The 17392-nt window shown below is 42.3% G+C and overlaps 1 protein-coding gene across 3 annotated transcripts in view; it reads right to left on the bottom strand.

Annotated features, from left to right (window-relative positions):
• INTU (inturned planar cell polarity protein) overlaps nt 1-12194 on the bottom strand; it is a 39231-nt gene extending 27037 nt beyond the window's left edge. For 2 of the 3 annotated variants that reach the window (XR_005627407.1, XM_039708586.1), the window contains exons 1-2: nt 7696-7830; nt 3198-3784 (exon numbers count right to left, since the gene is read on the bottom strand). Coding sequence is in view for 2 of the 3 variants with exons in the window: in XM_039708586.1 (XP_039564520.1) it covers nt 3198-3784; nt 7696-7826 (718 nt within the window). In the remaining variant the exon portion in view is untranslated. Of the gene's footprint in view, nt 1-3197; nt 3785-7695; nt 7831-12032 lie in introns of those variants that run through there. The other variant, XM_039708588.1, reaches the window with a different exon arrangement.
• Nucleotides 12195-17392: the final 5198 nt, after the last annotated feature.

Raw genomic sequence — 17392 nt, forward strand, 5'->3', positions numbered from 1 at the left:
TTGGAATTAATTTTTTACTTTTACTATGGTAAAGATAATCAGCATTTAAAAGAACTCTTCCCCGGCGTGAAGCCAACATGTTTCAATTTGAAGGGGGGTGGGAACCAAATTATAATGGCATTACCTGTCACAACCCTTTTTTGTCAGGATCTAAATGTATTTTGAGAAGTTTTTCCCCTTTGAAGATATGTTCAAAGTTTTCCACAGCTGACCAAGCTTTGCATAATGTTGCAAATTAACTGAAGCAAGGAAAATGTTTTGCCAAAAATACAGAAGACACTTAAAAAAGCACAAGATAGAAGCAACTGTATTTCATCTTAACCAAAATGAAAGTGGCAGCGAGTTTAAAAATCAATGAGGGCTTTTCTGTTTTGAAAATTTAAGATGGATGCTGGCCTGCTAAATGTTAAAAAAAAAAAAAAGATAAACAACACATGGATAGAGTGCCATCTTCTTACAGTTACAAAGCAGCAGGGTTTTTTAACTTGCAAAACTGTTGTGTTCACTTTCATATGGTCAGTGCCTGCATTCCACTTGGTTAATAAAGTACAGCAACAAGACTTACGACTTCCATATGCAATCTTAAAACCAAAAATTAAAGTGTATTGTGCAAATAATAAACAGATGTTTGAAGTGTTCAAAGCTATAAAGGATACACATTTCAAAACAAATAGGGGAAGCCACCTGAGGAAAGTGATTATTAAGGGACTGAAAAGAAGTTACTTCTACTAAAAATGCTGAGGCATAAACCAGTTTGTGAGTCAAAATGATTGCTGCAAACTGGTGACCAGGAAGACAACCAGACATCATTTTAAAGCATGTATTTTGAAAGGAAAATATAATTTGGATTTGCCTCACAAAGACTACTGCCAAGATGGTCTGGAGCACTGAAATATTATAAAGCTAAACAAGAACAGGTTAATGTTTATACACATACAGGTCATACAAAGCACAGCAGCCAGCAGGCATTGCTGTGCTGTGCTGATCAGGTATTCCTCCTCTGTGATGGCCTAGGAAGTTGCTCACTTTTGTGCTAATTCTTCCGTTTCAGACTGAACACAAAAACATCCTTTACTGGCTGTTTCCACAATTCTCCACATGACTCCTGAAACCTACTTTGATCAAGAACAACTGAAAGGCAAAGTTCTGCTGTTACTGCTCTTGAACTTTCGGCCCACCTTCAGCTCCTGTAATGATCTCAGGAGCTATCTACTGAACTCTAGTTGCTTCTAAATCAGGCTTTAGGTGTACACCACAGCTTTGGATGTACACCACAGCTATCCCATCCTGTGATGTGCAGTACAGAGGCAGTAAACCCCACAGATTTTTGACAAGAACAGCATTTTTTTTACTGTATATTCTTTATGCAGACAAGACTGAAATCTGAGCATCTAATTTATGCAAAGCCTCCCTATTTCTAGACACCACATAAAAATTCCAGAGTACTCAGCTTCACTATAGATATATAATTTGAAAGTATTTTTATATGAAAATTATACATTTTCCACTGTTGGCACTGAACACAGCTCATTTTCCCAGTTAAGAGCTGAATATCCCCAGAATGCTTAGAACTATTTCATTTCCAATGCGCAAAAAACACAAGGCAAGGGTTGATGATATCCTGAGACACAATAAAGTGCAAGACTCTTCTTAGATGAAGTTAAATGTTCTTCTATTTGAAACAAAAAAAGCCCCACAGTTTTCATCCCCACTAGCTCTGAGAAACATTAAGTGCAGCAGATGAAATACTGTCTCTGGTTAGGTCAGCTTGATCTCCTGGATCTGGTACTTGCCTACACTCTTGAGACTTCACACCTGCCCTCACAAAAATGTTATACACAAATCTGTGTTCCAAAATTAACTTACAGGTTACAAACACCCACTCTTACACTAATTAGATTAAACACCCTTAAGCAGATCAAGTTGAAACTCAGTCTCTCCTCCCTCACATCCCCCAGTTCTTGACTAATCAGCTCTTGCTGGTAAAATTTGATAGTTATCCAATTTCCTCTCTGGAGTATTCTTCAGCATCTCTACCAAAAAACTCGTGCTGGAGCAATCAGGCAGTTGAAGCACGATGTGCCTTTTTACACACGCAACACTGGAATTTCAAAAGCACTCATGCTGATTTTGGGGGATTTGTGCTACTTATAGCATTAAGATTTTTAATGATCTTCTAACCATCATCATATCTTTCCTCTCCTACTCTGTGAGCAACCAGCTTCAAGGGTAATTAAATAATCTTTCACCCTTTACAGACATGGCTTGGTTGTCTCACATTTACTGTCTCTGAGGTTGATGTCCTGTGAGTTCCAAGTTTTGAGCAGCCTCAGTGCTGGGAGTGGGAGTATTTCTGCTCCCTCATTACCCCTGACAGCAGTTCATTCCCCTCCATCATTCACATTTGTGTGCCTGTCAGACCTTCTGTGACCCAAGTTTAACTTACTGCACCAGCAAAATACAAATAGCCAATTTCTCTTCTGGGTTAGTTTCCTGCCAGCTTATTTCATCAGCTCATGGAAGTGCCGGAGCTGCCAAACCACCATAAAGGCTGTACTGGCTCACTGCCTTCCCAAACTGCAGCTCTGCCATGGATTTGGAACCTCCCAAAGTCACAACTGCTGAGGAAGCCTCTGTTGGACTTGCTAAATAGAAAAATAACCAAACAAGGCTGTGGAGAAAGTTTGTAATGTAAGAACATATCTTACTCAGTATTTTTTCCCCTCATTTTTATGATACAAAATCCATTTAAAGCATATATAAGCAAAGCTTTTATCTAAGGGGGATGCTGTGGAGAAGAACAAAATCTAAATACAGTATCTGGCAGACTATAGTTTGCTCCAGTTCCATTTACCTACTGAGCAAATCCTCAGCTAAAATCTTAAGTCAAAGGTGGTGGTGGGGTATTCCCTGCTCCAGGCTGCTCAGTGTGGGAACACTAAGGGATGGTCATCTCCTTACTGCATTAACACCTTTTAGGTTATGCCACGTGTTCTAGAAATCAGTAACACAGTAAAACTGACAGGGTACCAAACCAACAGATGCAATAACACTGACTTAAAACAGCCCCTTAAGAACTGATGTAATTGCTTACGTCTCAAGAATATTCAAGTCAGCTGTCTCTAAAAGCAAAAACCACCATAAATCTTCATATTAAAGGAAGAGTGCAGAAGTTAGCTATTCCTTCAGTTACTTACCAATCAGGATTTGACCTGTTTTCATTGCAGAACTACCTGGCACCAAGCCATGTACCACAAGCTTCTCTTCACTGACTCCTCTGGTGGCTTTATCCTTCCTGCCTTGTTTTTCCACTCTTCTACTGCTCCATGAAGACTGATGGACAATCCCTACTAAGGCCTCCAGCAGCCTCTGCTGCTCTTCTTCCCCAGCACTGTAGAGTTTTCTGGGATTTACATAAACAGACACATCTTTGTACTTTTGCTGGACAGTCACACCCATTTTCTGAGCAGACCGGTGCTTCAATATGGAAGTAGGACCAGAGGGGTGCTCATTGCAGCTTCCACTGCCTTTCTTACCAGAACTCTTTGGTAGAAGACTCTTCTTTTTCAGCATTTTGGTCCATTTCTTCAGTTCATACCTTCTTTCCTTTCGTGATCCCTCTTGAATGATTTCAGCTTCATTTTCACGAAACCTGACATGATTCACTGCTGGCATTTCTGGACAGCTGTTCTGAAGCAGAACTTCTTCTTCACTTTCACTTAATTCTAAATAAAATAATTCTCCATTTTTCTGCACACTATCCAACCACTCGGGCTCAAGGTCACTGGAAAAGAAAGAAGAATGATCAATGAGTTCTGATAAGGAAGATCACTGTGCATGTGATGTCTGATTATTTTAAGTAGGGACGGGACAGAGAGAGTGCAAGGATTGAATAAAAAGCAGGGAAAAAAATAGTTGCCTCCTGAACACTGACAGCTCAACTGCTTTAAGTCTGCCATGAGGGTTAGAGATTGTTTTAGATAAATGATGGATAAGGCAAGGAAAGACATCCCTCTCACCAGTAAAATACTTTCTTGAAATGCCTTAGAGGAAAACAGCCATTGCAAAAAGCTGTATTCTCTTTTCAGAAAACAAATATTTCTCTGACAAGTCTTAATTAGTAATTACATTCATGTGCACAATGGACTTTCTCTTAAGAGAAAAAATTTCATTCTGTTTGTTCTCTCCCATTATTTGTTCCTTCATGCATTTGTAATATAATCGTGGCATGATTTTTGAGGAGGTCCTGTGCAGAGCCTGAAGACAGACTTGTTTATCCTTGTGGGCTCCTAACTCAGGATATTCTGTCATGCTATGGGAACACAGATTGCACTGCCAGTCCTTTGGAAAGATAAGATAAACATTTTAAAAATCACTTAGATTTAACATTAAAATAAACCCCAAAACAATCTAAGATGAAATCTAGGTAACAGTTTTAAAAACCCAAGTTCCAAACAGCATCTGCAAAAATACACACTAAAAATGCAAAGAGGCAGCAGTGCTACAGAAACAGGTCTGGCAGCTGGTGTGGATCACCCGAAGTCAAGAGCAAGACACTTCTGCAAAGCAGCTCTAGGATATAACAGAAACATCATCAGTACAGTGCAAAAAAATTTTTGTCCTAATTTGGCAATGGTGATGTGTCAGCCATGTCCAGTTTTGGATATCGGGTTTTAAGAAAGAGGTAATAACTGGAACACACCCAGAGCAAAGAGACAAATGCTATACAGCCTACAAACACATTTAAAGGGAAGGAGACTGAAGGAAATTATACTCTTTTGGCTGAGGAAAAAAAAAAACAACCAAAAACTGCCTGCTGAGGGGCAACAGACCAAATGAACCTTGAGGAGAATTATGGAATGTTACTCCAGATCGATAAGAATCCATGATGGCCACAGTAAGAAGAGTACTCATGGGTTTAATTATCTGGGATGTTCTGCATGGAAGATTTTCAGGAACAGACAAGACCAGTTAATTCTTCCTAACCACATAAGAAAGAGGTCTCTCTGTTTCATAAAAATCATATAAATAAAAATGTGACTGGAGATTTACATCATAATTAATACAGTAGTTTAACGTCAACACACATTCACACATTTCACACTAGAAGTATTTTTACTGAATAAAGAGTACAAACCTGGTTTAAAGATAGTAGTAAATATTCAAATAGAGCATTAATCTGAAAACACAGCTAAATGACAAAAGTTTAGCTGAATGGAGGACATTATACAGACATTGCACCAGAGTACCTTTAAGGGCTCAACAAGAGGATCTGGCTGGACTAACAATAAAGAAAACATTGGCATTACTGTCTTTCTGGAGCCCCAGTTATTGAGAAAAGTCTATGGGTCCTGCAGACAAGAAGAAACATCACCTATCTCCTCTGCATTTATTAGCTTTTTTACCCAAATAGTTTAAAAGAAGAGCCACCACTTGTGATAATTTGGCTCTACCTTCGGGATAAATCCAAGTTTGTGATTTTCAAAATCCTAAGTTTTCATTCAAGAAAGTATCAGAATGCTGAAAAAAACCTAAAGGCTGTCAAGGGCACACTCTTTGTGATCCACCTTCTCTCAGAAGGTGGTAGGCAAGAAATAACATGAGAAGAGGTTTTCCTTGGTTTGTTTTTTAAGGAGTATTCCCACCTTCTGACATGTGTAAGCAAAAACAAACAAACAAAAAACCTCCAACAAAACCCAACCAAAACAAACAAAAAACCAAAAATCCCCAAAACAACCAATCAGCTCCCCCCCGCCAAAAAAACCCAAACAAAAAATGGAAACAAAAAAGGAAACAATAGAAATTTACAAAGAAATTTCATCTGCATTAGCAAAAACTCCTGTCATGTATGATAGCATTTTTATTCCCTCTTTAAAAAAGACTGTGATCTTTGGAAAAGCTGTTTCTTCTTTGGGGTAGATGTCAAAATTTCAGCCTGGACACGAGTTCATACACTCATGTCCTCTGGCTTTGTTCTCTATTTTGATTAAAACAATATGGACCATTGGAGGAAAAAAAAAAAGTTGTGGGCATGTCTGGTGTTTACTCTGTGCTCACCCAAACAGAACCACTCCACAGAGAAGTCAAGAAGGAACTGTACTGTAAGAAAACTCTCACTTTCCCAACAGAGATACTCACAGGCATCTGGAAAAGCAAATCTGAAACAAGAAGTCTGCACCTAGCATGAGAGGTTTTTCCCCCTAATACTGTAGCATCACAATGAATTTAAACCAAACAAGGCAAGAAAAAAGGAAAAAAATAATATATCTCATGTTGATCTGTTTTCTCTTGTGTCAAAACAAGTGCTTACACAATACCCTCAACTTGCCTCTAGGACTGGAAGCTTCAGTCAAAGGAGCTAGAAATCCTGAAGGCCTGCATTTCTCTGAGAGGAGTTTCCCTCATCCCACACAGGTATTTCCTCTTTGGGAAAAATGTCTGAAAAACCGTGCTGATTGAAATGGTCCATTAATGGAAGAAAGATAAATTAGAAAGGATCCAAGTTCTGCTGGATGAATTGTTATGCAGATAAATTATTAAAAGTACCATACATATCATTACAAGTAGCAGACGTGTTATGCTCAAATTTGTGGAACAGCTTTATTCCCTAAACATATATAAAGAATGACAGTAAAAAGGCATTTTAGATGAAAGAATTGAGAAAATAAAAAAAACTCCAAACACACAAAATATTAAAAGAAAACATGGCTTCAAGCTGAAATGTTACAGTTGACTTCTGGCTTATAAATATAAGAATAAAGTAATGTATGTGTATGTACAACAGCTTTATCTCTGAGCCAGAGGTAAGGGGCAACTACAAAATAAACTACACAATTCTAACTTCTCCCACTTAAACCTTTTTTTTTTTTCCCTTCCACTGCACAGCCTGATGAAACTTACACACTGAATGTCTTTCACCTCATGATGAAACTTACAAGCTGTGCTTGACATTTCAAATGTGTATTTCAGGGTCTAATCAATGAAATGCCATTGATTAGACCCTGAAATACACATTTGAAATGTCAAGCACAGCTGTCCTAACACAGGGAACCAAGTCGATGTTGTAAATTGTAAACAACCAAGTTGTTGTTGTAAGTTTAACTTCATCCGAATGAAAAAATATAGAAATAAACCAAAACCCCGGAGGTTGCATTTATAACTTTAAAATATGTATTATTACAGAACTACCTTCTGACTTGGACTGAAGATGCGTGAAGAATGCGCTTTACACATTCCAAGTGCAAAGCGCGGCTGTTTCAACACAGGGAACCAAGTCAACGTTGTAAGTTTAACTTCATCCGAACTAAAAAACATACAGAAAAACCAAAACCCCGGAGGCTGCATCTGTAACTTTAAAACCCGTATTATGCAGAGCTGCCTTCTGGCGCAGGACACTAAAATGAAAGACACAAGGTCCGCAGGGACGGCCCGCTCCCTGCAGAGCCCACACCGCGCTACCGTCAGCGCTCGGCAGGGAAACACTGCCGGAAACCTCGCACGGCTCTCTGCTCCTGGGGCCAGCCCGGCTCAGCCCGGCTCAGCCGAGCTCACCTAAGCCCGGCCCAGCCCGGCTCAGCCGAGCTCACCTAAGCCCGGCCCAGCCCAGCCCGGCAGCGCCGGGGCGCTCCCGCCGAGCCCCCTCAGCGCGACCCCGGCCGAGCTCCCGCGGCTCGCCCTTCCCGGCCCCGCGCTTACTCGGAGCTGGCAGCCAGTGAGGAGCCGCCGGAGCCGCTCTCGCTCTCGCTGCCGGTGCCCGCGGGCTCGGCGCCTCCTCCTCCCCCGGCCGCCTCCATGCCCTCGGCGGCGCCGCTCCCGAGGGCCGCCATGGCAGCCGCGCGCCGCCGGACATTGCACCNNNCGCGGGGCACGTGACGCGCGCCGCGCCCGCCCATTGGCCGGCGCGCGGCTCGCCATGGGAACGGAGGGACGCGCGGGCGCCCGGCCGTGAGGGGCCCGTCGCTCCCGGGTCCCCCGCGGCCGCGGGAATTCCCGTGTGCCCGGCCTGCCCCGGCCCTCGGGCGCCTTTCCCTGGCTGAGCAGCAACGCGCCGTGGAGAGCCGGGCTTTATTTAGCTGCCTGATTCCAAGGGGCCAGCACCCGTCCCATAAAAGACGGCGGTAGTGAAACTCCGGAGTCCTGGGGTGAGGCTCAGAGCCAAGCCCTGGTCAGGAGGGGGAAACACCAGGCAAAAAGTGGCTCTGGGGCCAGCTGGTAAGCATGGAGATGCCTCTGTGCTTCATTTTATGTGCTATTTCATCAATTTAACGAGCAATTAAGGTTGTCTCTCCTTAGATTAGTTGCCTAGGGCGGCTCAGGAGAAGCAAGGATGTGACAGACCCAAACACGAACCTTAAAATAGCCCCTGCAGTCTACACGTGTAAAATCACGCACAGTCGAGACACACACACAAAAAACCCCCCTACTCGGTTTTCAGGACTTAAATTGTTCAGATCCATGAAAAACAAGACCTGTGGCAGCCCTGCAGACAACTCGCTGTGTAGCTGTGTCAAGTAAACCCATCAGGACACACATGGTGAGTAGGGAAAGGGATGGAGAGTAATTGTTGGAACATGTTCCGTGTGCTGGATTTAATCTCTGCTCTGTGGGATATTTGCACAGCTTCAGCAGTGAGGTTTTATAGCCCTGGAACACTACAGAGGAGTGACAGAATCCTGGTATGAAATTGCTGTACTTGAAATGGCTTTAGGGAAGTGTATATTAGCAAGCGTGATTTCAAGTGAATTAACAGACAGAAATGTTTTGGACTCGCATTCATGTGATTAAGGCTTCAACTGGAGTAAAAATACCTGTATTAAGTACTGAAGGGCCATTCTGAAGTCCCTGGACAACAGCAGATTTCACAGATAAATTAGTGTTGCGTGGTCATTAAGACTACAAACCTATCCAGAGGTGGAAACAGAAACATTTCCTAAAGAAAAAAGCTTGTGCTACTATGGTTTCATTTAGAAGGTGAGATCTACTGTCCCACCCTCCCTAATTATGCTTACATTTGCAAGCACTTTTAATACTCCGAGCAGCACACTGAAGTGTTTCTGTAGAGAAGTGATAGTCAATGCCAGATGGTGCTGTGTTAGTTAAATTTCCCTGAGTTCAAGAGCTGATTAATTGGTTCCAGTTGTTTGCTCACTAAGTGAGAAATACAGACTCTCTCTCAAGGAGGCAGTGGTTTTACACCACTTGCTATTTTATAGGAATAAGCATATTGTGAATGGAAGGATGATGGAGGGCTTTGGTCCTCTGAGAGGAGTAGCTGGGAGCCACCTAAAGACTTTGCTGAAATGAATGTGGAATTTCTGCTGCTGTGGGAACAATTAAAGATTGCAGGATATATCTCACACAGCAGGATCTTATTTTAGTGAAGACACAGATTTTCCCACACGATCCCTCTTGAGAGGAAATCCTCTCATTTCTTGGGCATAAATATTAGGATGAAACTTGAAATAATTTGTCTTTTGGCAGACACTTTACACTTAATCCAAGGAGCTGGGGCTGATGCTCCTTGCTAAGGAATCCATGAGCCTTCTATGCCAAGTTGCTGCTTTTAACATGCAGATGGTAAAAATCTGCCAGGGAGTATCACTGGCATCAATAGCACTGCTCACCCTCACTGGACAACTGGGTAATGAGCACTTAGGTGTGGATAATTAAAGCCTGAAGGTTGTTCTGATTAGCTGTTCCTGCAAAGAACCAAATCCACGTGTGGAAATTTATTTCCGGAGCAAGGGTTTCTCGTTACTTTTTTTTTTTTTTGGCTTAACCTGTTTCAGAAGCTTTTGTGCTTTAAAAATAACTGCCTGCCTTGATCCATGCCTGTATTCAGAAGGAGACTGAAGTTAAAAGATGACAGGGTATAGGACACACTGGTTCCATGCTTCAAATTACAGCTCTTCATTAGTGATAATGAGGTAAGAAGGCTGCAAGTGACTTGTTAATGTTTCATTTTTTTCCTTTCTTGATTTCAGATCACTTAATATTTTCAGGAAGGCTTTACCAACAGCTGCACGGACACAAATTATACACTGCAGATAAAACATGATACATTACAAGCAGATAAAACTAAGAGGGAAATAATTTAATCTTTGTTTTTCACTTGTGTTTCTTGCTAGCACCTGCTTTACTGAAAGAAAAACTAAAAAAAAAAATATGAGTGACATTATATTTCAGCTATTGATTCCTGGGGTTTTATATCCTCCTAGGCACAGCATGAGCAAAATATGTCAGAAATAATTCCCTCTTTTTAAAAGATGAATAACAACGACACGACTTTCCCCTCTCCTGCCAAGTGTTTTTTAGAGGATAAAATACATATTTCACAAGGATTCCTTACAAATTAAGATTTTTTGATTACCAGGTTTCCATAAAACTGTGTAAGGCTGTGATTACAGAATCTTCTGTTCACAGCTCCTCTGACAGGGCCGCCTAGAGACCATCCACAGCAAAGTGGTGTGAATTGAAGAGTGACACTGGGCTGTCGTTTTAATTGGGATATTTACATGTAAACAGAGTCCATGGAGAATGAAAGCTGTCTCTGGGACCAAAGGAACAGAAATTTTGTGAGCAAACACTCTAGTGCTCAATAAATGAAAGAGAATATTCTGGCTTCTTAAGCTTTCTGTATCAGCTCTGATCACAGAAGGTATTTCAGAAGAACACAAAACTAACAGGAAGACAGTCATGAAAAATCTGGGAAGAGTAGTACAACTCATCCCATTCTTTTGAAAAACAGTCTAATAGAGTTAAGAGTTTTCGCCAGAATGAAAAGCAGCTGTAATTTTCATTTTATTTTCCTACTGCTTTTACTTCACCTTAAATGTTTTAAATGCCTTCCTTTTTTTTTTTTTTTTTTTTTTTGGATCACCTGCTATGCATAGCAGGCATGTCAGGCATGAAAGAAAACCATTATTTGCAGTCAGTCAACATGCAAATGTTTCAAGCATGAGTAGCCTTATTCCACTTAGAGTATATTAACATAAGCAATACCACGGGGCAGCATGTTTTTAATCCGGCTCTGAAACAGAACATTTTCTGTTAAGTCACTGCAAAGTCCATGGGGTTCTGTTTGCACACGAGCACATTTCCTGCGCATAAAGCAGCCTCAGAGCCGTGCCGGAGCAGGCTGATTGCAGCGTGCCCTCCTTGCTGTGCTCTGTGTGTGCATCCCCAGCGCTCACAGGAATGGATTTCACACGGCTGACGCTGGAGTTAACAACCACTTGTTAGTTTCCACAGCAAGAGCTGCTTGGAGCTGGCGCTGGAAGTGCCCGTGTGCCTTTTCTGTGCAGCTGGAAATGAACCAGCATGGCTGAGAAACAGGGAACGGACACTTCAGCAGAACTGGAGATGAGCTTCTCCTGGATTCTGCTGTGAATGGCATGCGTTTTTCTTTGTAAAGTTTCTGCGGCACATGGAAAATGCCATTAAGGGTGGCTTTCAGAGTCCTGCACGGGCCTATTGGGCAAGATCCTATTGTCGAGATGTGGATACCGTGGAAAATCGCCCGTTAGGGATGGTGAATGCAGGAGGAAAAGCAGCTGCTTCTCACAGTGTGCCGCCTCCCGTACATCCACTTAAGGATTTCTTTCCCATCCCTCTTGGATTTGTTTGCGAATTAATACATTATCCCCTGCCCTTAAAGAAGGTTCAAAACGCTTATGGCATGGACTCAACAGCATCAATCCATATCAAAGAGTTATCAGCACGTTTCTCTGCCCGTGTAAGAGTCCCTCACCTGCACATCCTCCTCTTCTCCAGGAAGGAGGGAGGGAAGACCGAGGGCGCCTCGGCTCCCCCCGGCAGCCACCCCTTCCCTTCCCCTGCCGTGCCCAGAGGGGCAGCCCCGGCTCCTGCCCTTCCTGCCGCCAGGACAAGGGCAGCTCGCCGGGGCTCCGGCGGCTCCGCTGTCCCTCCGCCCGGCGGGTCCTGCCCTGCGGAGGGTCAGGGGTGCCGGAGCCTCCCGCGGTCGGGGAGCGACCTCGGGCCGCCGCCCCCCGCTCCCGGCGCCGGGCACCGACCTGTGCAGCAGGACGCTCTGCACCGAGTCCAGGTCCTCCAGGTTCCTGGTGACGGGCCGCGGGATGCTGTGCCTGCCCGCCCCGAACATCGCGGGCGGCCGGGCGGCCGCCACGCCCGCATCGCCCGGCCCGCGGCACCGGGACTGCGGGCAGGTGGCGAGAGCCCGAGAGCCCCGCAGCCCGCCCGTAAGCCTGTCTGCCCGTCCGTCTGTCCGTCTGTCCGCGGCCGGGGCCCAGCGCGCCGCGCCGCGGGGCGCGGGGGAAGCGCGCCCTGCCCGCCGGGACAGCGCGCCTGCTCCGCCGCGCTGTGCACGGGGGGGCTGCTGTCGGCAACTTGCAAAGCGAGAAAAGCAGAGTTTCAGATAAATGAAGTAAAGTAATTCCTAGCTGCGGCCGTAGATTTACATCTCCCCCCCGGCCCAACCCAGAGCTTCGTCCCCAGCTCCCGCTATGTGGGAAAATAGTTTTGCCCCGTGTGTTTTCCTGCTGGTCAAAACAGTGAATTGCTCGGCCGATCCTCTTTCCTTAAGTAACAATGTGAATAATTACCAACCGTACAAAATCCTATCCGGTATTTGATTCCCTCTTCCAAAAAAAATTTGTTACAAGTGGTTTCAGATGATCACGGGACTCCGTACTGGGTTCCCATGTGTAAAAATCTGATGCAGTACATTGAATGAACTGGGACATGAATGTACAAAACCCATATCTTCACCGTTTTTATTCTTTCCTGTGAATAGCCATAATTGATTTTCTCTGCTCCCTTTTATGGGGTCAGTTTTATCTAATTTTTCAAGAGGTGGTCATCTCCTCCAGGTTTTCTCCAACAGCTGACATAAGATCAATAGTTAATAAAGTCTTGCAATCTGTTATAAAAACCATGAACTTTCGTTTCCCTCAGACACCGTGCATGAGCTAATTACAGAAGCACAGCAATGCAGTAGTTTCCCAGAAGGACCATTAAGAAGAGGACCACTGGCATGATAGGCAATGGATAGCAAACTGGAAACCACAGAATATTTTAGCACCACACTCTGTGGGATGGTGGCCACCACATGGAGCAAAAGCTTCAGCGTTTTTGGAGACTTTGTCTTGAGTAGGCAGTGGCAACAGCTCAGTTTGGAGAGGGTGAATGCAAAATTACGATGAATCTGTAGGTGGGATTGTCACCAAGTAGTGTGACTCGAATATTTAGGTGTCTTAACGTTTTTTGCCTTTTCTTAAAATTTTGTTTTCTTTTTTTCTTTGATACCAGCATGAAATTTTAAGAGAAAGACAATCTCCTCTGAATCCCACTCCTATCAAAGATGCAAAACCACCATCCTCCACTGAGGTGAGCAACAGCAGCAGGACTAAAATAAATACAAATCATTGGCAGCAGGGTGCCAGGGAAGCTGAATGTACACCAGGGTTTTGTGTCTAAGTAGCAGTGACTGGAGGAGTTTGGTATGTACAGTATCAAGATCAGCATAATGCTTCCACAGTGGGCACTGAAAAAAGAACTTTTTGCATTACCCACATTTTGATTTCAGAAAGCTGATGGAAAATTCCCGGTGGTTGTGTCACCATTGCCTTGGAAAAACATTTAGGCACCATCCATATTTCAGCCTTTTAACCTTTTTTATGCCCTGAGGGAGCAGAGATGTTTCATTTGTACACAACAGGGGTGTGTTTTCCCTATTCACTTAGGACAATACAAACCCCACATCTGGGTCTAGAATTTGATGGTATAAAATAACAAAACCCTCAAAGGTTACCATCAAAATCACTCTGTGTGTGCAGAAGGCCTTTCCAAGATCTTTGTCAGTTTTTCTTTTTCCCTGGGTTCCTTCTCATGGGGAGAATTTTTTTTTTTTTGTGTTTCTTAAACTACTGAGCTAATGCTAAATTTAATGGTAGTATCATCCACTCCTAGTATTTTAATTCTGCATGGGTTTAAAATTGATTGTGAAGATCTTTATTAGAATTGCTTACAACTCAGCAAAACTAGGACATGTAAATATAAGTACAGAGACCCCCAAAATGTGCCAAAATGAGAGAAGGTGACTTAAGTTTTGTGCAGCTTATGAAATGGAAGATCACATAGCACCACACTGCTGACAAACAGGCCAAATTAGTAATTTTAAAATCAAATAGAATGTTTTTCTGGCTGTGAATTACAACTTCTACCACATTTAGTTTACCTAGACTCAATGTTTATGGGTGACACAACTGGAAAATGAAAGAGGAGGAGAGAGTCAAAGGTGATACAGTGGATACTTTCAGAGCCCTATATTTTTTCCTGAATATATTTGCATTACCTTAGTTGCTCATAAGCTTTTAAAGTTAAAATACAAGCGTCTGAGCTGGCATTAATCCTGCAGATACCCCAGCCTTTGACATTTACAATAATTACTTCATTGAGTTTTGTAGATTGCAGTTTCACTAAAATACAAAGTGCAATTGCGTTGTATTTTCTGCAAGATTTTAGGCAACTTAAAAGGAAGGTCACAATTCTGTTTGAAGTTTGTCAGCTCTTGTATTTGTACACAAATGAGAATGTGGCACTACAGCACATTTTTCTGAATCAAATAAAATATGTGCAGTTGGAGAAAGATTATAAAATCCTGCAATGCAGAGAAAATCAAACCAATAGGGATTAGGGAAGGAGGAAATTCAACCAGTTTAAACACACAGAAATGACAATAATAGAGAATTTTAAGAGACACCCTGCCTACAAAGTAACAATAGCATACCTGGGCTCCCCTTCTATTTTCCTGCCAGCTGAACTGCCTTGTGAAAACCCTTCTACTTTGTCACAGAACAATTCTGATGTTGTTGATGTAAAAGAAAAAAAGAAATAGCAAAATACTCTGATGCTGTGTTTATTATGTACTCCTCTTTCTGAATTTATAGTGGTTTTTCTCCAAATGATGTTAGGCTTTAACAGATTATGCAACTATTTCCTATGCTGACAAGGTCAGAAGTTTTTGAGTCATAATCCCCTTTTGGAAAAGACTAAAAGAGGTGGTAAAGCTACTTTTGCAGTATTCAAACACTTTTAATCTCCCTGAGTTGGCTGGTGAATTTTAGTGTGCCCAGGGATCAAAGATTAACCAGCATTCATGGGCTACACAAGGTGGAAATCAGCTTATTACTTCATATGCATGATGTCTCATTTATGTCACGAGTCATGAGATGTTAGCACAGGGTGGGGAGAGTTGAAATGTTTTGGGAGAGTTCATTCCTTCAATTGAACAAAAAAAGTCTCTGTTTTTTCTTTTTTTTTCTGTTTGATCTGTGAGTAAGGAACACTGTACTTTGCTGTATTCAGTTCCTAAAGTAAGGGCCATGGCAAATGTTTGTTAGGGCACAAGGTTACTTTCCTGTTCTGCCATTCTGTCTACAAACATGCCTCACATCTACAGTGGTTTATTTCTGGTTTGACTTGATCTTCTGCTGATTAACAGGAGATAGTGATGGCAGTTCTTCTGCATGGGTGTTGTTCTTGGACAAAAGGGCAGGTTCTCCCTCACCAAAAGATGCATCCTCAGGCTGCTACTGCCTGTCTGTGGCCATGTTTGAAAGGCTGAGGTGTGGGACTGGTAGGGTATTTTTCCAAGGAGATGTTGCCTGGCTCTGCCTCTTATCTACAGACAACTGTAAAGATTCTAAAAGACAGAGGCAACACTCTGATCTTCACTTCTGACACAATCAGATATGGACGTGCACCTCTGGATTTGTGGTTATTCTCATTGAGGCTAACGCAGATTTTGGTGTTACGGCATCACTTAAAGAATAGCTCCTTGTTTTGTGTCTGTCTGGACACAGCTGGGCTCCCCAAGCTGTCCTGTTACCTGCCTCGTGTTACATCAGCACTGCACTGCAGAGAGCAGAAGGAGCAGCTCTGCTGCACTGGTTTAAGGATTTCTTCATCTCAGACTGCAGAGGCAATAAACATTCTGTGCATTCCAGGCTCTGCCTTCAGCCCAGCCTTACAGCAGCAAGAGAGAAAACCCAATTTATTTGTCAAACAAATCTCCTACAGTTCTGGGCTCTCTTCAAAAGCAGCCACAAAGGCAATGCTTTTGGCAAACTGGGGAAGTCAGCAGTACAGGCACCTCTGGAAATATGAATTTATAGTCTGTGGGGAAACCATTAATCCAAGGAGTAAGTGATAAGCTGAACGGCAGCATAGGATGATGTCACTCATTTCATATCAGTCTTTCACTTCTGCCAAGAATCTTCAGCTTGCAGAACAGTGGGGATAGGTTGGCAACATGTGGCTACTTCATGGCCTTTAAAACAACATGCTGGATTCTTATTACTTCCTCTAAAACAGTTTTTGTACCGACAAGAAATCAAAACCTAATTGAAAAAGCCACCCTAAAAATTATTACATGACTGATATATTGCAAAGACTGATAAAACATGATTAGACTTTGTTAAACTGAAGCTGACAAAGTTCTTGTAAACTTGTCTATAAATACAGTTTGTGGCCATGTGCTCTTGTGAGAAATAGATCAGAACCATAAAAAGGGGCAGCTTATGTTTTATATGAACATCTGGGCAAAGTGTAAGAATATGTGGCAGACATGCTAAATAAAAAAAAATCTTTGAATTTTGACCCCAGATTTATTTTTTAGGATTGATTTTAAATATTTCTCTCCCTATTATCCCCGGCTTCTGGACTTGTCTGAATTTCTGGAGGCACAGACTTTGGTGCACTGCTTTGGAACAGCCTGTCTGTAATAAAAAAATTATGAGCAAATACATGTACTTTATATGTGCCACCTCACAAAATAGCGCATTTGGATTAATATGAATTTTCTTTTTTTTTGTGTGAGAATCTGAGAGAAGCATATGTAGAATTTCTATGGATTAAACAGTTTATAAAACTAGGATTGTTTTAAAGGCTAAAGACTTCTAAAATTTTCCTATCAGGTATGTTGGGAATCCTCTGCTTCTTAAATATATGAATGCATAACACCAAAAGCAGCCATGACTAATTTACAGCATGAGAACATAGATACTCTTCTCATTCATTTAGTTTTATCAGAGGTTATTTAAAAATGTAAATATTTTACCAAGCTAAAAAAATTTTTAAAAGCAAAATAGCACCACCTGGTGCTGATCAAAATTTTTACGATCAGTTGCAGTCTCTCAGTTTGAGATTACTGCTGTACAGATAAACCAGTGGCTTTCACAATATCAATTTGGGGTCAGATAAAGAAATAGCCTTATCACTATTTCTATTATTAATGCTTTGGTTCCTCTTTCTTGTAGACCTTTCTTCTCTCTAAATCTTTGTCCGTTATGTACCAGTTTTTAGGGACTTCTAGAAAAAGTTCTAGCATAAACATTCTGGATATGTGTAAGGA

This window comes from Passer montanus, unplaced genomic scaffold (assembly GCF_014805655.1).
Source record: "Passer montanus isolate IOZ18808 unplaced genomic scaffold, ASM1480565v1 scaffold206, whole genome shotgun sequence".
Lineage (NCBI taxonomy): Eukaryota > Metazoa > Chordata > Aves > Passeriformes > Passeridae > Passer > Passer montanus.